This window comes from Lygodium microphyllum, chromosome 14, assembly GCF_053477565.2.
Source record: "Lygodium microphyllum isolate KBCC chromosome 14, Lygodium_microphyllum_v1.1.10, whole genome shotgun sequence".
Classification (NCBI taxonomy): domain Eukaryota; kingdom Viridiplantae; phylum Streptophyta; class Polypodiopsida; order Schizaeales; family Lygodiaceae; genus Lygodium; species Lygodium microphyllum.
The window spans coordinates 125,756,814-125,784,542 of record NC_141148.1 but is presented as its reverse complement, the minus strand read 5'-3'; the positions used below and the strand labels follow the sequence as shown (position 1 = coordinate 125,784,542).

At 39.1% G+C, this 27,729-nt stretch overlaps 1 protein-coding gene across 1 annotated transcript; it reads right to left on the bottom strand.

The window, feature by feature from the left end:
• Positions 1–66: 66 nt before the first annotated feature.
• LOC148026079 (BAG family molecular chaperone regulator 1-like) lies at positions 67–5,807 on the bottom strand. Its single transcript, XM_087693317.1, has 5 exons — positions 5,621–5,807; positions 4,983–5,245; positions 3,534–3,790; positions 3,290–3,436; positions 67–770 (listed from the first exon to the last, which is right to left on the bottom strand). Exons 2-5 carry the CDS (start codon positions 5,206–5,208, stop codon positions 576–578), a joined length of 825 nt encoding a protein of 274 aa, XP_087549443.1. The 5' UTR covers positions 5,209–5,245; positions 5,621–5,807; the 3' UTR covers positions 67–575.
• Between the last annotated feature and the right edge of the window lie 21,922 nt (positions 5,808–27,729).

Here is a 27,729-nt window from a genome sequence, read left to right as displayed (position 1 = left end):
AGAAGGATAGGCCTTAACCATATATACCCAATGGTGCATCTCTGAAGAGGAATTCACACTATACAATCCAGCAAGATCCACGTTCATTATTCTTAAAGGCATGTTTAAACATGTCCCCTTGCAATGAAGCCCAGGTTGATAAACAAAGCACCTGTTTATGTTCCCACTTGCAAGGAGGCATCTTTATTGACAGTAGCATATTGCACCTTTCATAAATCTACAATGTACAAAATGTTGACTCCTTGAGAGCTGGGAAACAGCCATATGCACTCTAAACAAGTAGTGCAGGTGTACAAATAATTTTGGTACAAAAAAATATGCAACACATCCTACTAACAAGCTTGCCAGATTTAGCCAATGCAGCTAAGCACATAGTTCACAGGCTGCAGAAGAGACACTCAATTGAATAAGGGAACATGGAAGTATCAGTAGGACAGAAGCTCTGATCTCCATTCTCAGATGCTCCTCCCAAAAAATAGATATCCAGACTCCAGAATGTGAGGCCTTGTGCAACCATTTATTCATAATTGTAGCATGCAGGAGAACACACACCACTTGACTCTTCAGCAGCTGCTTCAGTCAAATAATTCCCAGTTTGTTGTCGTTAAGGTAGCAGCATTGGAGCTGGGTGGAGTATTAAGACTACCAAACCCTGTGTCAAACGTCTCCCATGTAGTGGTTACTACTGTGCTAGAGGCCGGTTTTGCTGGCATATCATTTCGAATTTTAAGACTGTCCAAAGTTTCCACATACTTTTGCACCCGCCTCACCTGCATGGCGTTCAAGAATTATGTTATTTTGTTAATGCTTTAAGAGCAGCACAAAGTTGTGTACTTAATAACCAGTCACATTATCACTTCGGAATGCACATGGAAAGTAGTCAACTGGATATAGTAGTGCTTGAATAATTCCATTGTCACTTGGGAGCTCCCTCATTATATCGCAACCAGTGGCAGCATATAAGTAGAGATATCATGGTGTATCTACTGAAACTGTGAAAAGGTTGCACAGGCTCCTATCAATTATTCCTCTCTAAAAAGTACAAAATATCTCTAAAACGAAATGGTCCATGGTCCATGGCCAAAGAGAAACCCTGCACATTGAACTCTGAAAAGAAAACTGCTAGCCTATAACTCCACTAATGATAACGTTGCTCCTGGCCATCGTGTACCCACTTATGGACTGATACTACCACTTCGAGATCCCCTCTTTATATCACCACAGGCGGATGCATCTAACTGGGTATATCATGGCACCTCTACTGAGACTCTAATAAGGTTGAATTGACTCCTCTTCCCTCTAAAGAGAATGACTTACCTCTAAAAGGAAAAGGTGCGCAGCAAAAGGGAAAACCTGGCTTATTGAACCCTGAAAAGAAAACTACTCTCCTGTAGTTCCATTATCGATAGCATTGCACTTGGCCATAGTGAACCCATTCTAGTAATTTTCTAAATGTAAGTTTTCTACTAGGAGTTATACAATCTGCACATACTACAGCACTCTGCAAATATTGAAAAGCAATGTGACAAATTGGCCTTCTAAAAGATCAGCCCTGATGCTTTATTGGAGTTCAATTGTTGATAAATTCTGGATACCCATAGTGCTGCCTGACTGGAGGTAGACCACAGATGCAAGATTAATCAGGGCCAGAATCTGACATCCTGCATGGAAACAATGAGCACAGCCATTGAAGTAAAGGCTGGGGATTATAGATATTATTGCAATATTTTTTTGTCACAAAAAGAGACTCCCTAATGCCCACAGCCAGGGCAGCCAGGGGTGCCTCCCCTCCACAAAGGGCCCAAGAGAGAGGGCAAGAGCCGTGTTGGCAATTTCCCAACTCACAAATATGATAGTTTGCAAGCTGAATCAATGGCTGAGATTGATCACACTGAGATCTGCCTTGTTGCTCACCCTAGCGACAAGGACTGACCAAGACATTCCTGAATTCTCACAGCCAGGGGTGCCTCCCCTAGAAAAAGGACCCGAGAGAGAGAGCAAGAGCCATGTTGGCAATTTTCCAACTCACAAATATAATAGTTTGCAAGCTGAATCAATGGCTGAGATTGATCACACTGAGATCTGCCTTGTTCCTGACCCTACCAACAAGGACCAACCAAGAGCTGGCCTTGCACGTATGAACTCCGGTCAAGGTCATCAAATCTTATGTTCTCTTGCCATTCAGCAGAAAGCTTGCGACTTATGAATATTCTACTGACCTCAAATGTGCACAGTGGAGAACAATAGAAGAGCAGGATTGATGCCTCCAGTCACCAAGAGCTAATGAAACACCACAAGAAAATGGAGTTATGGGCATTGCCTACAAATTTTAGTGCCAACTGCTGCAGAGACCTGAATCTAAAATGCAAAAACATTGTGTTTTGATTGTATTTTTATATGAATTCATGTGACAGCACTACTAAACACCCTGATCACCTGTGTGAAAAATGACTGAACATGCTAAGATCAAACTGAAAATTTGCCTCTCAAGTCATGTACAGCTGTCCTTACAAGATAACCTCTTTTGCAAGTTCAACAGTGAACCACAAGCCATTTCTAACTCTGTGAACATTCTAAAAAATATTCCAAAACATTGCCACAACCAACTCGATTGTAGCCAAAACAGTGACGATCACAAACCAAACATCTAACCTGACCAATGAAAGACTGCTAGGAAGGACGGTAGCAGTTGCACGGCAGTGACATCTTGGTGCAAGAGCCACAACTGTTGACCAGAGGGTTAGACAGTCAACATGCAATGAAGGTGTTATAGTGTTACCTACTAGACGTATTTCATCACAACAGATGGACATGCATGTATGGAAGTAAAGAGGCATTACTCGCAGCTAAACTACACAAGTCGATCATCTGTTTCTTTGCACATAGTTATAATAAAGGTGTTGCAATGTTAACTACACATCTCCATCATAGTAGATTGACCTTATAACAATGCATGAATGTATGGATGCAAAAGACGTTACTCCCGACTAAAGTAGACATCTTTCATCATCTGAAATGAAAGGCCTTACACCTGGACCAATCTAGACATCTTTTCATCATGACAAATGAACTTCATCACCATGTACGCATGCAAAAGGTGATAGTCCCAACTAAAATAGAGAAACAATGCAAGCAAAATCTTACAAAAACACTTCTACAGCTGAATATAAGCATTGCAAAAACTACACAAACAGATCTGATTTCTTGTACACAATTAGACTTGACAATGTAACACAAGCAAAAGCCTGGTGAAAACATTCTACAGCTAGCAAGAGTTTGAAAAACTCACAAGAATCCTCCTCTGGGCCTTAGTCTCTCCCTCTGCTTTAATTCCATCTAATTTTAACAGCTGGCACATAAGCAACTCAGTTGGTCCAGTAAACGCATTGTCTGGAAGTTTCTTCCCTTTACGAACAGCCGCTTCCACAGTAGCAACCTATATTCCATTGCAGCATCGTAAAACACAACAATAGCAAGGACTTTTGTGGGCAAGCCTGACTCACATACAAAACAAAGTAAGTAGAAGATGATACCTGTTCAGCCAGCTTTTCTACTTCCTGTTTGACCTCAGCTACAGCTTTGCATGCTTTTGCAAGTGCCTCATTCTTCCTTAACTCCAATAATCTTTTCTCTCTACTTGCAGTGTCTTCTACAAGTGTTATCTTTGATTTGTCTTTCACACCAGCCTCATGAAGATAAATTTTACTATCTTTTTCCTTCCCTTTGTAAAGAAGTCGCTGCTGATTGGGATGTAGACCAGTATCCTGGACCAAAGCTTTCTTTAAATCCCCTGTACAATGTTGTTTGTCAAAACAGGGAAGTTCATTAGCTGCAAGATGCTGACTCACAGTCCAACTAGAGAATGTGCCAGTCAGGTGACTACCAACCTTCACAGCCAATCTAGGCCATCTCTAGTATGCACAACTTTATACTTGCAGAAAATCAGATGTGGGTTAAGAGAACAATATCTCAAACTGTGTGTATGACAAACACAAAAGGATCTTGTTAAGGATGGAAGGGAACTTTGTCAAGGAATACACATCAGCTTCATGATTTTCTGAACGAATGTGACAGAGCATGTTTTTTCAGACAACGGAACTTTCTCAGTCAGTCGACATAAACGGGTTTCTTGCAACACCAAGTACACCAAAGGGCACAAAGCAAATAGTGATATTCCCCCCCTCCAAGCAGCTTTGTTGTGAGTAGAAATTTCATCCCATTTATGGTCGGCCTCATAACCAACACCCTGGCCACACTATACATCCTACAGCTAGATTCTAGCCCAGAACTATCTCCATCACTAAAGCAGAAATCAACATCTTCCTGGACCTACTTTCTAACTCAAAACCATCAACCACTGGTTTAATAGCCTGAAAGCATCCAAAGACAACAACAAGCAATAAGCAGCCAAAGGTGGTGGTAGATCCTCAACAAATTAAAATGGCTTAATGAACAAAAGTTATATCACATACTCCATACAATCAGTTTTCCTTGCTGATTATTGCTACATGGTCAACAATCTCACAGATCATAAACCACCCATAATAAAAGCCAGGTTTAATTTTACAGGTGGGTCAATGAACCACACAGAGTCCATGTTCTGGTAGAGGACTGATGTCTTGGAATATTACATTAACTGCATTGCTAGACTAGGTTGGCATTAAGGTGTCTCACTGACATACAAGGACAAGACATAAAGGACAGCATCTGAATAAACCTGCCATTCTAGAGTGTCGGTTCAGATACTTAGGAACTGTGAGTTTGCGGGGATTGACATTTCCTTGCCCCTTTGCACTGCTGATAAGCTGTGATACTTTACATTTTGGTTATTAAAAGTAGACAGACCTCATTACACATAAAATTCCATCCTTTTGTGAGCCATCTATACGGTAGAGTACAATAGGTTTTGGGACTTGGCAGAAAGCACCTTATGCTTAATCAAAAGCATACAAACAAAAATTCTGAGCACAAGTAGCACGTACCAAATGATGAATGTGCTGCAATGGAGACCTCATGTACTGACACGCCATATGAAACCTTCACTCGTATCATTGGCCCAGCTAGCGCAGCCTCAAGATTTGGATCCCGCAGTTGGACTACCATGCCTCCTGGGCGAAGCTCCCAATCAAGCGAGCCAGCACCATTGTCACCAGCTGCACTATGGGCTGTGCCACTTGGCGAATTTCTGGAGTATCCAGCTTTGTTCATTGTTGCTATTCTTTGGTTTACCGGCGCAAATCAAGCTCTGCAAAGAAGCCAAGCCAAGAATGAGCTGGATTCTGGAAGAAGGAAGCATAGTCCTTTGGGTCTCTGCTCCAGCGAAGCATCCATAGAATGCTTCTGTTTACCAGGCCAGGAAAGATGGCCCTTCAGCACCACGAATCTAACAGACATGCTTTCTCTAGAACTAGTTCCCCATGGCCAGAGGGTCTGCTACTTTTTGACATTTTCTAGAGCTCTGCTCATTCCTGCCATTTTCTTTGGAGTTTACTGAGACAATTACACTAACACATATATGCAGCTCAGGAAGAAGAATTCCTACAAGCTTGATCTAACAAATTGAACGATGAAACCCTAACATGGATGAGAAGCAGGCAAAAAAACGTTGGAAGAAACGTACCGCGAGAGTAAGCGAGGGGGAAGGGGGGATCACCTCTCGGCAACGAAGGCCATGGAGGCGAGGGGGGAGGGGAGGGAGGGCCTGCAAACCCTAGGGGGAAAGGGGCATGGGAGCCTCATCACAGGGGGGAGGAAGCACAGAGGCAGAGAAGGGGGGGGGGGGGGGGGGAGAGAGAGAGATGGGAAGAGAATGCGTGTGCGTGTGTGTGTGTGAGATAAGGCGGAGGAAGCGGGAGAAAGAACACCAACGAAAGAGAGAGGGAGAGCAAGCTTCCTTTTTGATTATTTCAGGGAGACGAAAGGCATTTCCGCCTCGGTCTTCTTATTATTATTATTTAATTATTGCTTCCTTCCTATTATTGGGGGAGACGAAAGGCATTTTTCCCCTCGTTCGTATTTGGTATTATGGTTTGATTATTGCTTCCGCTCGATTATTCTGATCGCTGGAAATTATTTTAATAATCTCGAAATTGTTTATTTATTTACAAGTATTGTTTTGTTCTCGTTGGGCTTTCCTTTCCAAATTCCCACGGTCTTTTTTTTTACTTTTGTTTTTTTGGGTTTTGATTATTAGGACTTTTGGTCGCCGACGTGCCACCGACTTCAAGCGGGCCCCGCCCCCCTCTCTCTCTCTCTCTCTCTCTCTCTCTTCGTCTGCGTGTCTGTGTGTATTTGCATCTCCTTCTGACCGCCCTTTTATTGGCATGATTGCAACATCCCACCTAAGCTCATTTAGTCTCCACACTCCCAAGCCCCCTACCAATGTGTTTCTCCAAAAACATTTTCCATACCATACACACTTTAATCAAGTTGTATGTAATTATTATTACTATTGTTATAACTAAACAATTTTGTAAATTTCAAGGTTTTAAATCTTTGTCTTTAAATTTTGAAGGTCTTTTAGCAAATTTTTGTAATCCATTTTGCATTCAACCTCAATTTTTCATGAGCAATCTTGTACACAAGAGCTCTCCTCAAGCTTGTCCATTATTCAAAAATGTTTTTCGTGACCATTATTCAAAGGTTGAGTAAGTGTACCCCCGAGTCTCCAACATTCAATCCCCCCTCCATTGAGCAAATGTGCATATTCCCAATGGTTTGAGGTTCAGTGTTGACCACACGAGGGGCTCCATGGAATCCTCATCCTTTGAGATGGTCAACCATACATAGTCACCAATTGTATACCAACCATGCATTGCATTCGACAACACTCTTACTCAAGCTTTGCATCCATGCTAATGCATGAAGAAAGCATTGCCAAAGCTCAAAAATAAGCTTGGGAGGGTTTACTGTTATCATTGGTAGGAGTAATTGTAATCGACAAGGTCTATCCCCACCTCACTTGGTTACAGGAGCTCTGACTTATGAATAGCTCTCGAGCTTGGCATCCTTATTGCCACTAGGTGCAAAGCCCTCATAAGAGTTCACATGAGCACTTCTCAAGGTTTGCCTCCATGCCACAACATGAACATAAACAGTATGCATGATTGCAACATCCCAACCAAAGCTTATAAGGCTCAATTCTATCCTCTCTTGGTCGGAAACAATCAAAGAGCTCCATAATGTAAGTATTCTCGAGCTTGTAGAGCTGCATTTGAACGTAGAACAATGGCATCATTGCCACATCCCACCTAAGCTCATTAGGCTCCATTCCCACCTTATTTGGTTGCAACATGCTTAAACAACTCCATCTAGTGAGCTAGTGCTCATATAGCTTAATCTGTTGGCTTGAATTTTTATACTTCTAACAAAAAACCTAACCTACAATTAGACATTATCATTAAGTTTTCATGACTTAAAAAAGGGCAAATATAGTTGCATATCTAGCTAATTAATGGCTTTCTTTTGGATGCTTGTTGATTGCCTAATTGGATTACTAACAAGTTCTTTTTTATCATTGACATCAACTCCTCCAAGATTATGTCCATGCTATGGCATGTACATAAATTATTGGCAAGATTGCAATGTTTGAACCAAAATCATGGGCCATCCCCACATCAGCTGGTTGTGGAACACTCATATGTTAGACATATGAACTCTCCTCGAGCTTACATCATCCCACACCACCACTACTGCATAGTTTGCATTTAATGTTTGTACAATTCTCTTCTACAAGAAAAATGGACTAAAATATTTTTATTTTTTAATGGTTCAATGGTAAAAGCCTAAGGATTCACTTTCAACAAACTCGCAAGTTAGGCTTTTCCTTAATATTATTACTTGGTTGTTTGTCACTTGTTTCACAACCTTAACGTTGGCCCACTATAAGTGGCATTACACCAATCTCACAACATTGACTTTTTGTGGCTACTATCCAAGGTTTTAATATCATGAGAGTCGCCTATCTAAGGAGGAAGGTCATCCTAATTTGTGATATTTTGAGGGGATTAAAGTTATGAAAGAAAAAAGAGATCGAATCTAAGCATTTAACTCCACCTATTAAATAAATAATTTCATATTTTAAGATTTAGTGGGTCCAATACTTAAGGTGTTGATGCTTGTCACCCTACAATATTGCATAGCTAATTCTAGTATTTTAAGCCATCCATCCAAAATAGCAAATTTATAACAATGCAAGAATGTCCTTTCTAGCCATGGTCTATATGGAAGATATCATGCGTTAATACAAAGTGAGTTGTAAGAAAAACCACAAAGAGGCCTAAATTTATTAACACACCTAATGTTGTTAAGAATCACAGATTGGATAGAATCCCTCCTAAGTTCATTTGTGACATCATGATAGCCCCCATTCTCAAATAAAGTGGATGCCTATGTGACTCGAGAATTGTGCAATGGTTGTTAGTATTAAGAACATACAAATGGAATCGGAATGCTAGCCATTTAAGAAATAACTTAAATTGTAAGGACTTCTCTCAGGTTAAAAGAAGCATCACCTTTGATTGGGTGTGAATGTTTTCTTGATTATCTTAGAGATGCCAATCGAGAACGATGTTCTATCACTTCTTTACATTCAATGTTTGTGGCATTGATGTATGGTGGATCCATAAGTTAGGACACCAACAATGAGAACAAGACGTAATCGTTTATGTGGAAGGCGTTTCTTTGTATTTATTTAATACATGTATAGTTATTTGATTTACGTTAAGGTTTACGTTAAAGTGACCTAGCTAATAGAATTTCATTCCATTATTAAAGGGTTAGTCATGTTATCATGTTTTAGTTAAACAATCACTTTACAACCACCTCCATTTCTATTGTCTAGCCCACCCATAGTTTTGGAAGTTCTACTGGTCTTGAGCTTGACCTTTAACCTAGAATTTCCTAGCATGTGTTGTTTAGTGATACCACCCTAGGGAGGTTGTACTATCCTCTTGTCCTAACATCCAATTGAATTTTCTCCACCATCTTTCTCCACTCATTGGACCCCTCCATCCTCACGCCTTTGTAGCACCTTCAATGCATTAGAAGCTACGCATTGCCCTTGCCATTAGACGCATCTACCTCTTTTTACCTTTCTTGTTTACATCCCTCTTTCTATAGCTTTGATGAATCATTAGACTCTCTCTCTCTCTCTCTCTCTCTCTCTCTCTCTCTCTCTCTCTCTCTCTCTCTCTCTCTCTCTCTCTCTCTCTCTCTCTCTCTCTCTCTCTCTCTCTCTCTACCTTTTCTTCTCCAAGGCACACCTCTATATGCCACAATGTGATTATGGCCCACTTTTCATCCTTTGAAGTCACTTGACAACATAGACATGTGCCTCCATATGCATAAGACAATTGATCGTATACTATGAAATATTTTTATAGTTCTTAGTCTCTAAAGGTACTCAAGTAGATTATTGATGAGGCATATGATAGGAAAAAGGTATCTTATTACATGGGACGTAATTTATCAATGATCACCTATCATTCAAGCAATTATTCTAAGGTTAAGCAGTTGCTTCTTGAGACATAATGACCAAAACTTGATATTGATAAAAGATGGGCACAAATATGTACATGTACAATGTTGCACAAGCAAAATTACTTTTCAGTTTATTGTCGTGTAAAGTGATGGCATGTGTTTCTCTCCTTTCTTGGCTACAACCTCTATTATAACATCAACATGGACATGAGTGAGCCCACACCGTACTACTAATGAGTTTTTATGTGCCTTTTCATGTGTATTTGTTACAGTATACAAGGCTTCGTGTAAGCAAATTATTAGCTAGATAGCCTCATGTTTACAATATTGTAAATTGTATCAAAAATTTAATGTGTATCTCCATTGCAAACGTAAGGGTTTGTGTAGCCAAAAAATGGCCAATCTAGCCTCATCTACCATCATGTCAATTATAACAAAAATCTCGTGCACTTTTGTCTTACAATTTTGGCCCCTAGCCATGTAGAAACTTCATAAACATCATGAGATTTGTGATGTACACATGTGGAGCCATCAAGTGATGGTTAACCACATGCAAATCTCCATGAACTTGCGAAAAAAACACCTCTAGAGAATAGCCACTTCGGGGGAGATAATGTAACTCTAACGCCTACATTTACTTTACTTTTTTTGCTTAAAGGCGAACACTATATTTGTTTCCTATTGGGTGATAAGGACGATGCAAATGACACTTAAAATCCATTTACTTTAGATTTTTCAAATTATTCTCTTTTCATAATGATAAGATTCCCCATGGGAAAATACATCAAGTATTTTAACATTTCATGGTAAGGAAAAGGTCCTTCCATTATACAACTAAAGTAACTCAACAACAATAAGTTTAAAACAACATGGCAGAGCTTTGGGATTGTATTTAAGAGCTTATAGTTGGTTTATGCAATTTTGTTCAATATTTCACATCTTGGGTTGAACATATATTGTAGCAATTTTTGTATTTGGATTAAGGAACCAAGTAGAGGGATGGTGGATGCACACTCTAAGGTAGCAATTCCATTTAAAGGCATTGCTAATAGATGAAACAAAGTGCTCACACACTGGTACCTTAACTATGTAACTTGTTAATTTTGAGGACTTTACTTTTTGTTATAGAGCATGCTCACAAGTGTTTTGCAAAATCTCATTTGATCACACTATCACTATGGCTACTTTATTATCTCTTTCTTCTTTTTGGACTCAATGTTCTTAACTTCGCCCATGTGCAAATGCTTTTTAATGTCAAGTTAACATTGTCTTATTATTCTCCTTCACCTATACGATCTTATTGACTTTTTCTCAATTGATTTTCATTTGTCCTTTGGACATTGTCATGATTTTTTCACACATCTACTTCTCTAGTATGAGAGATAATGAGGCCAATGATCTCTAGAAGATGCTACCTAGTTGGTTGTATCTCCACGACTTCAACCCCTCTTAGCAAACATTTGTTTTGCAAAATCTCATTTGATCACACTATCACTATGGCTACTTTTTTATCTCTTTCTTCTTTTTGGACTCAATGTTCTTAGCTTCGCCCATGTGCAGATACTTTTTAATGTCAAGTTAACATTGTCTTATTATTCTCCTTCACCTATAGGATCTTATTGACTTTTTCTCAATTGATTTTCATTTGTCCTTTGGACATTGTCATGATTTTTTCACACATCTACTTCTCCAGTATGAGACATAATGAGGCCAATGATCTCTAGAAGATGCTACCTAGTTGATTATATCTCCACGATTTCAACCCCTCTTAGCAAACATTTCCTTTGTGTGCATCAAAATGCATTGTCAAGTTACACAAGGGCATGAATGGAAGAATGGACATAAGGCTAAAACTTTTTTGAATGTGCAAGCACAACATCAAAATGCCTTGTCGAGTTACATAAAGGCATGCGTGGGAGAATGGATGTAAGGCTAAAGCCTTTTGGCAAGTGCAAGCACAACATCTCCATTCACTTCACCATCATTTTCTACAACATATATGGTTTTTTGGAGGAGCATACCAGAGTTCAAACTTCTCCAATACAGCAACAGGTCAAACAAAATTTGATGCAAAGTTACTTGTATCTTTAAAAATGTGGTAAGTAGAAAGTGTATTGCCATGATAGAGAATCCATAAGAATAGGCTATTCTTTCAAAGGGATCTTTCCCATAAGGATTGCAAAGAATACATAGCCATAGACCTTTTATATATTCATTTTTCTACCCCTCTAGAAGGACCATTTGTCAACACATTCTAATTTGTATAGCCATTATCTCCTTAGCACACTAATAGCTAGACTTTATTGTAAGTGGTGGGTTCAATCTCTACCCCGGAGTCACTAATGTTGTGATCATTGAAGTACTACATCTTGCAATGTTTTTTATTGGTCTAGTGTCATGTTTTCTCAATTACCTTGTGGTGAGAGGATGTGGTGGAATGGAAGAAAATCTGACAAATCTCAAGCAAACAAGATATTATGAAGATTAGAATGCCTTGTTCCACTTTAAAGGTTTTTGCTGGATAAAATAAAGCTAGAATTTGGGCATTAATTTTAGATCATTACTAACTCTTGGCAATGAGGGAAGAAAAGAGCAAAGGGAGAAAAGTGCCAAATGCCTCAAATCTTGGTGGACATTTTAAAGGATTCCATTTTGTTCTAATATTATTGAGGCTAGTTACACACCAAATGACGAACACCCAACTTCTACCCAGAGTGTGGGCATGCAATTTTTGAAGCTAGGCTTAGACATGGGCACAAAGCCTTTACATGCAAAAGGACACATTTTGCAAAAAAGTGAAAAAATAATATATTTGTAATTTTTCTAATTGGTTCCAAATGCAAAAAGTGCACCCTTGTCCATCACTTTACAAACTGGGTGGGGGAGACTCCCCATCCAAAAGTGGGCAAGGAGTTCACATGTTTAGCAAGTAAACAATAGGCCATGCCCTCTTCGATGTGTAAAGGACTATTGATGCCCAACCCCTAAAGAGGAACTTTGATCGGTTAATACTCGCAAAGTGGGTATCCAGCATTTGGTGTGTAACCACCTTGATTATTTAGGCCACAATGGCATTAAGTCCCAATGTAAGTTATTTTGTGAGAGCCAAGCTCATTCCCATGTGAATTGTAAGAATTTTCAATAAAATTCTAAGCAAGCCAATCTATAAACAATTAAAACAAAGTGCCTACCACCAAGTGCTTAAATGAAAAGGGCCATTTCAAAGGCTTGAGTAGATAGTGGGTGCCCAACAAAGAATGCCATGTGTAAAAGCTAGAAATTAAATGAAAACAAGTGCCTACCACCAAGTGCTTAAATGAAAAGGGCCATTTCAAAGGCTTGAGTAGATAGTGGGTGCCCAACAAAGAATGCCGTGTGTAAAAGCTAGAAATTTTGAATAGAAGCTCATTATTATGGGGGTGCGATTTTTTCTTAAGCACTCTCTTGCTCACTTTTTAAATAATTACTTGCTTTGTGTGTGTGTGTGTGTGTGTGTGTGTGCGCGTGTGTGACACACACCATTGGCTCCACCATCTCCACCTCCATCTTCTTCTTCATTGCCTTCTTCCTCTTGTTCACCTTATAATGGTGGGTTGATCTTGGAGCAAGTTGTGACCATAAATCGAGCACTTGGAGCAAAGAGACCACACAAGGATCATGAGACCATCTCCAACTTTGGATTGGATAGACTATAATGAGAAGGGTGTGTCCAATCTCAAAATTTCTGATTTACTTTCATGCATGTGGAGTCAAACTTATGGTTTGGAGAGGAGAAGAGAGTGATTAGCTGGCTAGCCAAGGAAGTTTGGACTCTCAAAAGAATAAGAGTTCTACTCACCTCCCACTTTTGAGTGTGTGAAAGCCTCAAATTTTTTGGTTCATTTATTAGGACTAAGTGGAATCAACCTATCAAGACACTCACTTCTCCACCATGCTTAGGAATAGGAAGCTTACGAGCGTGTGTCTATGAGAGACCATCAATCCTTTCCCACTTGTTACTAGCCTCGAAACAAGCATGGTTAGGATAGGAAGAAGGTAACTATGGGGTGTTGCTTGTGTGATGAATGATTAGAATGTTGAATTGGTTGCATTGGAATTTGTTGGAGAATAAATTGAGAAAAAGAAGTTTTAGATAATCCATCAAGCATCACAACATTGTGTGAGGTGCTTAGACTTGTGTGAATGGCAAAGATTTAGGAGGATTGAGTTAAGATAGATGGAATAAGACATTTTCTCTTTGGATATCTCCCTGTAGATGTACTTGAGTGGACCACTCGAGCATATTTGAATAGGCTCAAGCACTCAAGTCTAATTAAGAGGGAAAAAAAGGAGGTTATGAAGGTTTGAGTCAGGCAACACAAGCACTCAAGTGAGAGGAAGGGAGAGACATACTCAAGATGACCAGCGCTCAACAACTAGCACTCGAGTCTCAGGCGAGGACAATTAATGCTCGCCATACCCTTGGTTGGCTACTTTCAAGCCTAGATTTGAGTGGTTGAGGGACTTGCCAAAAGGGACTCATCACTCAGAAAGCATGGTGGTATAAGAGGATGAATAAGAGCTACTGCTACCCACTCTTAATTGAGTAAGCATGTAGAGAGCAAGCTAAGAAGGGAGTGAGGGTTTCTTGTAGGTATGTGAAGGGAGCTAATGACACCATGGTCGAGAGGTGCATCACAAGGATAAGAGGCAAGTGGGAAAGTAGAGGAGAAGGACACTCAAGCAGAAGTATTGGAGCCTACATGGAGAGGTGCAGGAGCTACGATGCCATAGGCTGATCATGTATATCATAGGTACACATCTCCTTTTCTGTGTATGCCTTTCTTTTTAGAGACTTGAACTATGAGTATGTGTGGTGAGACCACTTTTTAAATCACTTTTATATAGCTTGTGTAAGGGTTTCAGAAGAGGCCGACATGAGCGCCTCTCCTCATGCTGTCGACATGAGATGTAGGCCATTGTGTTACTCAAGTGCATTTGCACTTAGACTTAGCACTCAATGTGCAAATGTCCACTTAATCATGTAGCCTAGTGCTTGAACATCAGACCTAGCAATTGGTCACTTAGATACCCACTTGAGTGTTCGACCACTAGACTATTGGGCATGCACTTGAATCCACCTATCACCAAGCTTAGACAATTCAATACTCAAGTCTCTTCACTTGACTACATGCACTTCATAGCCCATTCACACTAGTTGACTCAATCTTCTATTGGTGCATAGATCGGTTGCTGTATGCTCGCGTAGTGAGCGCCGGAAGGTCCCCAAGAACAAAAGAACTATACTTTTTGCACAAAACTCAAGGTAGAAAGCATGCACGACATGAACAAGAGACCAATTGGGTGCAATCTCCCCCCATGCCTTGTGTGAGCGCTCCACAAAGCATGTATTTTATGTATTAATCATCTTCAAGCTCAAATAATAGCCCAAATTACAAAATATCACGCTTTTGGCTTTTGAGTTTGCTTTACTGCCAAATAGAAATAAAGCTAATGGACGGGCGCCTAAAGAGTCAGGCATACCCAATACAATGTCCAAATACAAATATCATAATCGTGCGCCCATGCGCATACAAAATAATAAATAAATATCCAACACCTTAATAAATAGGTGCGATAAAATATAGGTGCCATGCCTAAGGTATGCGCCCATCAAAATATAAGTGATAACTCGAATACATGCTATCCTCCAATGCTTTCCTCCGCCACTGCTGCTATCTCTACACATCAACTGAAGCATTCACAATCGTTAGTAAAATAATACAATTAAACTGGCAAAAGTGAATACCTAGCAGTCTTCAGCTACATAAATAAATCAACTAGTTAGAAATCAATCCTAACCTTAATTTATCAGGAGTGCACACTCTAAACTCATAAACGTTTATTAATTTAATATGTATTTTGCGGAATCACCCGCTATGGAATCACCCATGTACACACTAAATTAACGAAACGCCCGAAAAGGATAGGCGTCCCCATCGACTTCTCGCACATAAGAATCCACTTTGTGTATGAGCCCCGGTCAACAAAGTTTATGAAATCCACTGTAAAACCTCACGGAATCCACTGTGGCACGAAATCCACCGTGAAATATGCCTCCTGGCATCATACCCCCGGGGTGGGATAGCAATTGTCCTCAATTGCTATTAGCTCAATGTGGAGCTAACAGAGTAGGGAAAGCATTTAAGTCTCTAGTGTGCATCCATTGGGCCTCTTCAATAGGATGGTTTTTAAACTTGACCAAATATCTAGAATATGTACGGCCAGTTCTAGTGGTCATAAAGTCAGTATCTATGATAGCTTCAGGCTCAAGGATTTCAGTCTCTTCATCTAACAAAGGTGGGTTTTCATAAACAGGATGTACAGGTAATTGGCCTCTAAAGGGTCGTAATAAACTAATGTGAAAGGTGTTGTGAATTTTCCAATGTGGTGGTAGTTCTAACTTAAATGCATTGTCATTGATTTTGTGAATGATCTTGAATGGTCCATAGAATCTAGGTGCTAATTTCACAACTGGGTGTTTATCTACACTTTGTAATCTACGTTTTTCTATTCTTAACCAAATATAGTCATCAACTTTGAAATTCATGGCCTATCTTTTCTTATTAGCTTGAGCACTCTGAATTCTATTTGATAAAGATGTAACAGGTGTAGGCAATCTATAACCATAAATCACTTCAAACGGTGCTTTCTTTATACCTGTGTATGGTGTATTGTTATATGCAAACTGTAGTAAATGTAACTGTGTATCCCATGTCTGTGGTTTAGAAATAGTGTAAGTACGTAAAAGATCTAAAATAGTACTGTTAGTGGCTTCTGTTTGACCATTAGTTTCAGGATGAAATGCAGATGAAAAATTAATCTTTGTTCCCTAGGTTAGCAAACAAAGTAATCCAAAAATTATTACAGAATCTAGAATCACGATTAGAAATAATAACTTTTGGTAAACCATGATTAGTGAAAACAGTTTTCAAAAACAATTGTGCTGCCTAAGATGCTATTAAAGTTTTCTTGCATGGAATGAAATATGCTTGTTTACTAAACCTATCTACAACAGTCCAAATCATATCATGGTTAGCTTTAGTGTTAGGTAAATCGGTAATAAAATCCATAGAAATCTGTTCCCATGGCCGTGATGGAATAGATAAAGGCATAGGTAAACCATACTATTTACCATGATGTCTCTTAACTCTTTGACAAACTAAACATTCAGAAACAAAGTTAGATACATCAGTGTCCATATGTGGCCAATAAAAATCTTCAGTCAATATACGCAAAGTAGATATGATACCTCTATGACCTTGAAATGGAGGACAATGAATCTCATTCAAAACAAAAGATCTAAATGGAACTGTAACACATAATCTCTTTTCATAAAACATGAATCCATCATTGTAAGACAGCGAATCAATAGGAATCCAGTTATTTCCAACTAATTTAGTCCAATCAGATTGAAAATTAATGTCCTGATGATAAGTATCTTTCATAGGAGTTAAAGAATCAAATGATATAACAGATATACGATGAATGGTCGGTCTTCTACTTAAAGCATCAGCTACTACATTTTCTTTACCTGGTTGATATTGGATAAGGAGATGAAAACTCTGAATAAAAGCTGCCCATTTGATATGTCGATCAGATATTTGGGGTTGACTAAGGAGATGTCTAATACTTTGTTGGTCAGTCTTAATCATAAACTCAGAACCCATTAAGCAATGTTTCCATTGTCTTAAAGCTTGTACAACAGCTAATAATTCTTTATCATAAGTAGAATATTTAAGTTCGGATGGTTTCAATTTACAACTAGAATAGGCTATGGGATGATTATCTTGCATAAGTACAGCTCCTATTCTAGATCCGCTAGCATCAGTAACTACTAAAAAGAATGGTCTATTGAAATTAGGTAGTTGTAATACAGGAGCATGGGTTAATGCATGTTTCAATAAATCAAAAGATTTTTGTTGATTATCAGACCAATGATAAACAATACCTTTCTTTAAAAGTTTAGTTAAAGGCAAAGCAAGTAATGAAAAATTTTGCACAAACTTCCTGTAAAAATTAGCAAGACCAAGAAAAGAACGTAACTCATGCACATTTTTAGGTATAGGCCAGTTTAATATTGCTTCTATCTTCTTAGGGTCAACCTTAATACCTTCTGATGACACAATATGACCTAGATATTCAATTTCTGTTTGAAAGAACTCACTCTTTTCTGGATTAGCATACAATTGATTATCTTTCAACAACTTGAAAACCAAAGACATATGTTCATAATGCTCTTTCTCATTTTTACTGAATACCAAGATATCATCAAAGAATACTATAACACAATGCTGATATTTCAAAAATATGCGATTCATCATTCTACTAAATGTAGCAGGTGCATTAGTCAATCCAAAAGGCATAATTAATAATTCATAATGTCCAAATTGTGTTTTAAATGCAGTTTTAAATATATCAGATTTATCTAATCTCACTTGATGATAACCATATTTAATATCTATTTTACTAAATATGGCAGAACCTTGTAGTTTATCCATAAGATCATCTACCCTAGGAATTGGATATCTATTCTTTACAGTAATCTTATTTAGGGCACGATAATCAATGCACATGCGATAAGTATTATTCTTCTTCTTTACCAACAAAACACGTGCACCAAATGGAGAACTACTAGGTCTAATTAATCCTCTGTTTAATAATTCCTCAACTTGATTTTGAATTTCTTTCTGTTCAATCTGGTTATGCCTATATTGTGCTTTATAGGGTGGTTGTGTACCAGGAATTAAATCTATTTTGTGGTCTTCAGGACGTGAAGGAGGTAGTCTAGGTGGTAAATCTTCAACAAAACAATCTTTAAATTGTGCAAGGAATTCTTTATGCCTAGGGTGCATATGTTTTTCTTTAACTTGAAGTTCATTCACCCAAATTAGATAAGTTTTACTACTTTTACGTAATGCACGTTTAGCTTGAGTATAAGTCAGCAGTGGAAAATTATTAGATGCGTGCATACCATACAACGTAATGTGTTTTCCTTGAAAATGAATTTTAATTGAATGTATAAAATAATCTATGTCAGGATTATGCTGATGACGCCAAGGCATACCTAGGATAATATCACTGGACTGTAAAGGTACAACTAGGAAATTCCTTCTTTCAGTGTATTCACCAATTTGAGTTTCTAAATCATGCACCTCTTGTGTTCCATTATACCTTGTGCCTAAGAATGCTGCTTTAATGCGATAATGCATAGGAACGGTTTGTAATTTCAATTCTTTCACTAACTTTGTAGAAATAAAATCATGTATACTACCATCATCATGCAAAATAACATTTTCTTTTCCATGCACTAAACATTTCATTGTCAACAAAGAATGTGGAGTTGGCATACTTGGTAAAGTATACAAAGGAGTAGTAATGTCATCCTCATCTTCCGTAAAGTCAGGCATTTCCTCATGTTCTTCATCTTCCATTGCTCCAAGATAGTTGATATGGATAGGTGGCTTCTTCGATTGGCAATTGGCTGCTAGATGTCCAGGTTGATGGCATTTGTAACACACTATAGGTTTGGATTTAGATACATTGTTTGCAATGGCAGGAAGTCTAGGAATATTAGGATTTGGCTGTGAGGATGGCTTAGGGTTTTGATTGGTATTTGATGGCAAAGTAGGTGGTTTTGTCCAAGACTTATGGAAAGATGATGAAGAAAATTGACTTTGATTGAATCTTCTAAAATGTGAATTGAATTGCTTAGAACCATAGTTACCATTTGCTTGAAATTGTTGTGGATGCTTGTCTCTTCCTCGAATCTTGTCTTCAGTGTCATGAGCTAAAGAAATTGCATCTTCAAGGGTTGCAGGCTTGAACATATTGACTTCAGCATAGTAATGCCCAAGTAATCCAGACATAAACTTGCGCTTGTGAGTCGCTTCAAGTACGTCTTCAAGCATGCGTAGTTGCAGTAAGGCATTCCAAAAGCGTTCGGTGTACTGGGAAATAGGCTCACGATCTCTTTACTGAAGAAGGTCCCATTGGTTTATGGCTTTTTCATGGAATCGTGGAGGAAGAAAATTCTGCAGAAACTTCTTTTTGAAACTCTCCCAGGTAGTGGGACAATCTATGCTCTTACGAACCACGGTCCACCAAAGAGATGCTCGATTGACTAAGTGATTAGTGACACATTTAATTTTATCTTTTTCAGCGTATGTCTCTTCATGAAAGTAATCATCAAACTGATTGATGAATGCAAGAACAATCTTTCCATCTCGAGTTCCATTGAAAGTACGGAATTTGAAATTTCTTTTACTTATCTTTGTTTCTTTGCGGATGGATTGAGCTTTGAGAGTCGCATCTATGGTACGTTGGATAAGATATTCGAGTTGTGGTCCATCTTTGTCGGTAGTCGATCATTGTAAATTGGCCAATTGAACTTGTAAAGCTTGTCGGGCTCTTCGTTCTTCATTCAGCTGCATCATAATTAAATCCAATTTTTGTTTCATTGTAGGTTTAGGAAGATCTCCCTCAGCCATTAAATCATCCATATTTTGTTCCGTCATCCTGTAAAAATTCAAAAGACCTCACATTCTCAAAATCCAATTAGCGGGATGAGCGTAGCTCAAAGTCGGGTATACAAGGCTTATAAATTTTTGTTTGGCTTTCATGGTCTTCGACTTTTGCGATTGCGGGATTTGAAGTCTTTGTAAAATCTGCGTATGACCTTTTGCATGTGCTAAAACTGGTTCAGCAAGTATGCGTATGCGAACAGAGTCTTCCAGGGAACAACTTTGCAATTCTGTGCTTCTGTGCAGGAACAGTCCTTATGGGAGTTTTTGGAATAAGTCAATTTTGATCTCTGCTGACTTGCAGAACTTGCAAAGTAATGAAACTTGCAAGACTTGATAAACTTTGAAAATTTTTGACTTGTGGCTTATGTAACTAAGCTCTAATTGAGCTTATTGACAGTCGACGAATTTAAGGAGGGGGGGCATTTTTGATGCACCGAAAATCACGGCGAGGATATACTGATGCCGCCGATTCGAAAATTTCAATCACTAAGCTTTTTAAAAGCTTAGTTTTAAGCTTTAGCTTAAACTTTGAAGATTAAAGATGAAGCTTATCTTTGTTTTGTCTGAGAAAAAATGACTTGTTGAAGAAGATGTAGGAGTGGTCCTGTGCTTCCTCAAGCCGGTCCTTCATGATCAGAGGCTGTAGACAGAGGTTATTGACCACCAGGAATCCACCCATATCGACCGTTCGCGATGAAACTGACTGTAGAGCTCGATTGTTCCAGGAGCTCCACCTTCGCACAAGATGGGTAGCGATTGGAAGCTCTCGATCTCAGCTTCGCTCTGATACCACTGGTGTACAGATCGGTTGCTGTCTGTTCATGCAGTGAGCACCGGAAGGTCCCCAAGAACAAAAAAACTCTACTTTTTGCACAAAACTCAAGGTAGAAAGCATGCACGACATGAACAAGAGACCAATTGGGTGCAATCTCCCCCCATGCCTTGTGTGAGCGCTCCACAAAGCATGTATTTTATGTATTAATCATCTTCAAGCTCAAATAATAGCCCAAATTACAAAATAGCACGCTTTTGGCTTTTGAGTTTGCTTTACTGCCAAATAGAAATAAAGCTAATGGACGGGTGCCTTAAGAGTCAGGCATGCCCAATACAATGTCCAAATACAAATATCATAATCGTGCGCCCATGCGCATACAAAATAATAAATAAATATCCAACACCTTAATAAATAGGTGCGATAAAATATAGGTGCCATGCCTAAGGTATGCGCCCATCAAAATATAAGTGATAACTCGAATACATGCTATCCTCCAATGCTTTCCTCCGCCACTGCTGCTATCTCTACACATCAACTGAAGCATTCACAATCGTTAGTAAAATAATACAATTAAACCGGCAAAAGTGAATACCTAGCAGTCTTCAGCTACATAAATAAATCAACTGGTTAGAAATCAATCCTAACCTTAATTTATCAGGAGTGCACACTCTAAACTCATAAACGTTTATTAATTTAATATGTATTTTGCGGAATCACCCGCTATGGAATCACCCATGTACACACTAAATTAACGAAACGCCCGAAAAGGATAGGCATCCCCATCGACTTCTCGCACATAAGAATCCACTTTGTGTATGAGCCCCGGTCAACAAAGTTTACGAAATCCACCGTAAAACCTCACGGAATCCACCGTCGCACGGAATCCACCGTGAAATATGCCTCCTGGCATCATCTATGCACATCAAGCAAGTGTCACCACCTAAACACTTGACAATCAAACCCATCAATGGCCTTTTAACAATGAGCACAAGACATGACCCACCCTTGAGTATCAATGCACTTGCATAATAACATTCAAGTCTTGCTTGAGAAATCAATTTCTACCCTCAAGCCTAGGAATAAGCCTTGGATCGAGTACTTGCTACTCAAGTCTCTTGTAGGATACCTCAACTCGAGCATCGAAAGCACTCAAGTAGACTACATAACGCATGCCTAGGACACTTCACGTTGGGCATACTCATACCACTTGAGTGCATTCCACACTAGCATCTTGGAATAGGAGCACATTCACTTTGAGTTACATGCACTTGGGCACAAAAAGCACTAAGAACATTTGCATTGAGTGCTCAAGCACTTGATCAAACAATAATCACTATATATGCAACCCTCCTATGATTACTTGAGGATGTTTGGTTGCCATGCATTTTTACGTATGCTGCATGAGCCTATGTCACGTAGATGTATCCTCCTTGGTTATGGAGATGGTGACTTTAAGGCCTACATATTATGGGATTTGGATGCCCAGCAGGTCATACGCAGCCATCATGTTGTCTTCTATGAGACGCAGACACCTCTTAGGCCTCTTGAGATGAGCATTCAGTACGCTTTATGGCTGATTTTACAGCAACTATAGTGCTATTACATCAAGTTGTTTATGCTAAAAATGAGGCACTTATTGGCCCGGATGACATAGCTATGCATAACAGTCAAGGTCAGGATGTTGGTGATCACTGACTAGACCCCTTGTTGCAGGCTCATGAGAGCCATTTTCTTGTAGTTTTTGCAGGTTGGACAGCTAGCCATATGTTAGTCTTCCGCTTTGCTGAGGCCACATGTAGTCTTGAGACCCCTTTGGACGAGTGTCCAGGATGTTGGCTCTCTTTTAGTGATTGACTCTGGAGAGTTTGACTGCTCTCTGCTATCTTGTATGCGCCACGGTGATGCTATGTGCGACTCTGATGCTTTACAGTTGTGCATGATGAGTTGTGCTTGCTTCATGAGAAGCATTCTTGGATTGCTCCATTTTATGGAGTTGCGGGAACCCTTATCTCCTGGATGTCATGGACTTGGGGATGCTTGACTCTTCTTCTGTAGAGGTTCCCGACACTTCTTGCACAGCTCGCTTTTCGATTGGGCATTGGGTGAGATGTCATGATTCCTCACCTTGTCTTTTTTCTTTTCTTTTCTTTGTTTTCACCCCCCAGCCACATTGGCCTTTTAGTGGGAGGTTGTTGGGGTAAAAGGCCAATGGGGTAAAAGACCACCCATTCTTTATTCATATATAATGTGATAGTGCAATAAGGCTGTTAGTTCAGTTGGACAACACCTACGTTGTGTGCTCTCTTCTCTCCCGCATCTTCCTCTTCTCCTTCTCCACTGTCATTGCATCCCCTTCATAAGGGTCTACTGTATTGGAACATTGGGATCACAAGATATTCAAGTGACTCAATCTTTGATTTGGTGTAGAGGAAGTTGCTTAACAATTCCATGACCATATAGATTGGGACCCACATAGCCATTCCACTATTTACAAGTTTGGGCATTACACCAAGTACCAAAGATCAAGTGAAAACCCCCCTAATTCCCAAGAAAATAGAGAAGTGTAGTAGTGGGCAATAAGGCTTACAACTTCATAGAGTAGTCTGAACAGGTTTGCGAGGCTAACAACCTCACCTTAAATGAAGAATACATAAGCCTTTGGGTTATGCTTATATGGTAAGGAAGGACATGGTTCATTGAGCCAGGCATGACAGAAGCCAAGTGCAAGGACAACCTCATTGTATGGCTCAAAAACCTACAAAATCGCAGGGAGAGAGAACATGTGAGACTACATCTCCAAGGTCCATGCCATTGAGGCTGTTGCTAAGGCCTTTATCAAGGGCGTTCATGAGGAATAAATGTATGAAGCCATGGCTAACAACTTAACCATGGATAGTTCTAATCTCAACAAATTACTAGATAAGGCCATATGAATAGATGACATGCACTGAGAGAGGAACCAAGACAAGAGAGAAAGGTTAGGAAGTGATATTGTGTCTGCAAAAAAGTGGCCTAGAGCTTAGCGTGATCCAAGACTTACTTGTTGCAACAATATTCAAAGATAGCAAAACTTATCAATGACTTGAAGGAACATTGATCCTATCTCCTAAACATCCAATGTGTTCAATATGGGGTTGAGCACCTACCAAAATGCTCAAAACCCCCACAAGTGTGCATAAACTACTATCACTTTGGGCATGAAACAACTATTGGAGCTATAAGGAGAATAGTGATCACACACACACACACACACACACACACACACACACACACACACACACACACACACACACACACACACACACACACACACACACACACACACACACACACACACACACACACACACACACACACACACACACACACACACACACACACACACACACACACACACACACACACACACACACACACACACACACACACACACACACACACACACACACACACACACACACACACACACACATCGATGCCCTGAAGCAACACCAATCCTATCTCCTAAACATCCAATGTGTGCACTATGGGGTTGAGCACCTACTGCCAAACTGAGACAACTATTGGAGCTGCAAGGAGAATAGTGATTGCACAAATATACATACATATATGTATGTGTGTGTGTGTGTGTGTGTGTAGAGAGAGAGAGAGAGAGAGAGAGAGAGAGAGAGAGAGAGAGAGAGAGAGAGAGAGAGAGAGAGAGAGAGAGAGAGAGAGAGAGAGAGAGAGAGAGAGAGAGAGAGAGAGAGGGAGCATGCTATATTTGTGGTTCTTCAATGGCCTTTTTGTGAGTAGCATCTTATTGTCTTATCACTCAAAGAATAAAGAATGAGTGTGTACAAATACAGTTAAGGTTAGTGAGTAAGATGGGTAGTCAGCCACGTTGACCTTTACCCTAACAACCTCCCACTTGAAGGCCAATGTGGCTTTAAGGAAGATAAAATAATGAGAGAATGTGTGGTGTATAATACATGTGAGTTACTCTTAGACAATGCATGTCTCAAGTAGAATGAATCGAAGTGCAAGGGAAGTCTACCCCAATAACTATACAAAGGGAGTGATAGGCTATGCAAGCATGTCAAATTGCAATGGAAAATGATCCAGCAAGGCGTATGGTTGTAGAACTTGCATATCCAAGATCTCAGACAGAAAACTATCATCATATATGACATACATATGATCCAATTTGGACTATGTTGTATGTTGTGCAGAATGAAAAGTGAATCTCGAAGGCATGGCCAAGACCAAAGGTCTTGCTTAAGAAAATTCAAGGCAAAGTCAAGCATGGGTCTTAGGGGCATTCATCATCGAATGCTCAAAAGTGGACCAACTCCTTGCAATTTGTAAACTTTTTGGAGCAAAGACTCTTGGTCAGAATGCCTACATGGTTATCATCAATGTGATGTTTGATAAGCCCAACTTGGTTATCCTCAAGCACATGATGGATGAAGTGATACTTCACTTCTATGCGGTGGGTTTTTGCATGAAACATAGGATTCTTTGCCGACATGAAGGCACTTTGACTATCACTATGCAACAATGGCATGTCTTCACCAAGGCCCAAGTCTTTAACTAGATTAGTAAGCCATATGGCTTCTTTGCATGCCTCTATGACTACATTATACTCAACTTTAGTGGTAGACAATGCCATGCATTTTTGCAAGTGAGACATCCATAAGATTGCACTACCATACAAGGTAAAAACACATCATGTGGTTGACTTTCTATTGTTAACATTCCCTATATAATTTATGTTTGTGTATCTGCATACACCACCATTGATACTTCTCCCAAAGTATATGCACATATATCTTGTACCATTCAAGTACCTCATGATGCATTTCACTCCTTCCCAATGCTTCTTGCTAGGATTAATACATGTACTGCTCACTACTCCCACTGTAAATGTAATGTCTAAGCAAGTGGAAATCATAGCATATATGAGACTGGCCACCCATGATGAATATAGAACCTTGGCCATTTTAGTCTTTTTCTCATTATATTTGGGACAATCATTAGCATGAATTTTTTCACATGGAGACAATGGACTAGTAACTGCCTTTTCTTCCTCCATATTTAAACGTTGCAACACTTTGTTTAATATAGTCAATGCCAGGTTGAAATCTCTCGGGAGGGGGGGGGACAAGAGATACAAGTAGATCTACGTAACACAATGGGATGACTTAGAGTGGCAATTTTAGCCTCTACTCTTTCTTCATGAGACACCATAGGGCTCTCAACTTGTTGCTTGATAAATCTACCTATTTCCTACTCACTAGTTGAAGGATCACTTGTGCCCTCTATCTACACACTTGGTGCACCAACACTTGCTCTACATGGCAAAATAATAGGTTGCATTGCATCCTAAAAAGTAACCATTGTGATTGATACTTCCTTAAAAGGCTACTTGTACATATTCTTCTCATTAAATTTCACGTCATTACTATGGATAATCTCTCTACCTTTTAGATTCTAAAGGCAATAATCCATCTTGCCACTCTATCCATAGCCCAAAAAGATGCACGTAGTGGATTTTGATTCTAAATTATTATGCTTTTATTTAAAACACATGTATGTAAGCTTCATAACCAAACACTCTTAAATGGTTATAAGAGGGCTTCTTGCTTGACCATGTCTCTTCAAGAATGCTAGCATCCAAAGTAGTATCAGATGACTTGTTTATTAAATGTACAGGAAAATTGCCATAATCTCAACCCAAAATCCTTGAGAAAGACCACTATCAGATAGCATACTCAATATCCTTTCATTTGACATCCTATTCATACACTTTGCAACACCATTTTGGATCGATTACCAAGTGCAATTAGTTTCCCTTTTATCCATTGTGCTTCACAAAAAAATTGAACTCATGAGAGACATATTCTCCACCATTATTAGTTTTGAGATACTTCACTTGCCAAATTGATTTTCTGTAAATGCCAAAAATTTCTAAAAATAAGATAAAGCCTCATATCTCCTACCCATGGTAAAAGTCTATACTTTCTTGCTTGCATAATCAATGAATGTGTTAAAATACGATACATCTCCATGGACTTTGTAGGCATATGCCCACATATATTGCTATGCAATAAGTCTCAAGCAGCCCTCTCCTTTTCTTGATTAATTTTTTCTTTTAGGCTAAATGTGCATGATTTCCATATATGCAATAAGTCTCGAGTGGCCCACTCCTTTTCTTGATGAAGATTTTCTTAGGCTAAATGTGCACAGTTTCCATGTATACAATAAAGAAAAAGATCATAAAAATCAAGAGAAGGCAAGTAACCGAAATGAGATAGCATTTCCATTATTTTTCTAGATGTATGTCCCAATAGGCGATGCCAAAAATATACATTTGGCTACTCGATTGTTGTAACTACATGATTTTTTATAGAATATATATGAAGGGGATACAAAGTGCCACATTTGGCTCCTTTAGCAGCAACAAATGATCCCTTGTGGACTTTCCATGAATGACTTCCAAAAGTAGTAGAGCATCCCGAGTCATTAATCTAATTAGTAGATATCAAGCTAGTAAGCTTAGGTACATGGCTTACATTCTGAAGAGTAAAGGTAGATCCATTCTAAAAAGCAAACTACACATCACTTGCATCAACTACATCACATACATAGTGATTACCAAGATGGACTAATCCACACTTGTTGCCTATTGCCATATGAATAGAATCACTCCTTATGGGGAGTCACATGAAAATATGCATTAGAATTAAGAATCCAATCTTGAGCTCCACTACAACTAGCATATGTGTATGAATAGTAGAAGTAAATAGCACCTCACCATCATAATTATGCATAGCCAGTGCATTGATTTCTTTGATCTTTATCCTATCTTTACCTTCTTTTGTATCAACATCTCATCCTCCTCCTTCTTATCCTTTTTTTCTTGCTTCC

Coding starts and splice junctions, on each gene's coding strand:
- LOC148026079 (XM_087693317.1), bottom strand. CDS start 5,208: ATGAACAAAGCTGGATACTCCAGAAATTCGCCAAGTGGCACAGCCCAT. Junction 3,437..3,533: donor TAGAAAAGCTGGCTGAACAG/GTATCATCTTCT, acceptor AATGGAATATAG/GTTGCTACTGTGGAAGCGGC. Junction 771..3,289: donor AGGCCCAGAGGAGGATTCTT/GTGAGTTTTTCA, acceptor AACGCCATGCAG/GTGAGGCGGGTGCAAAAGTA.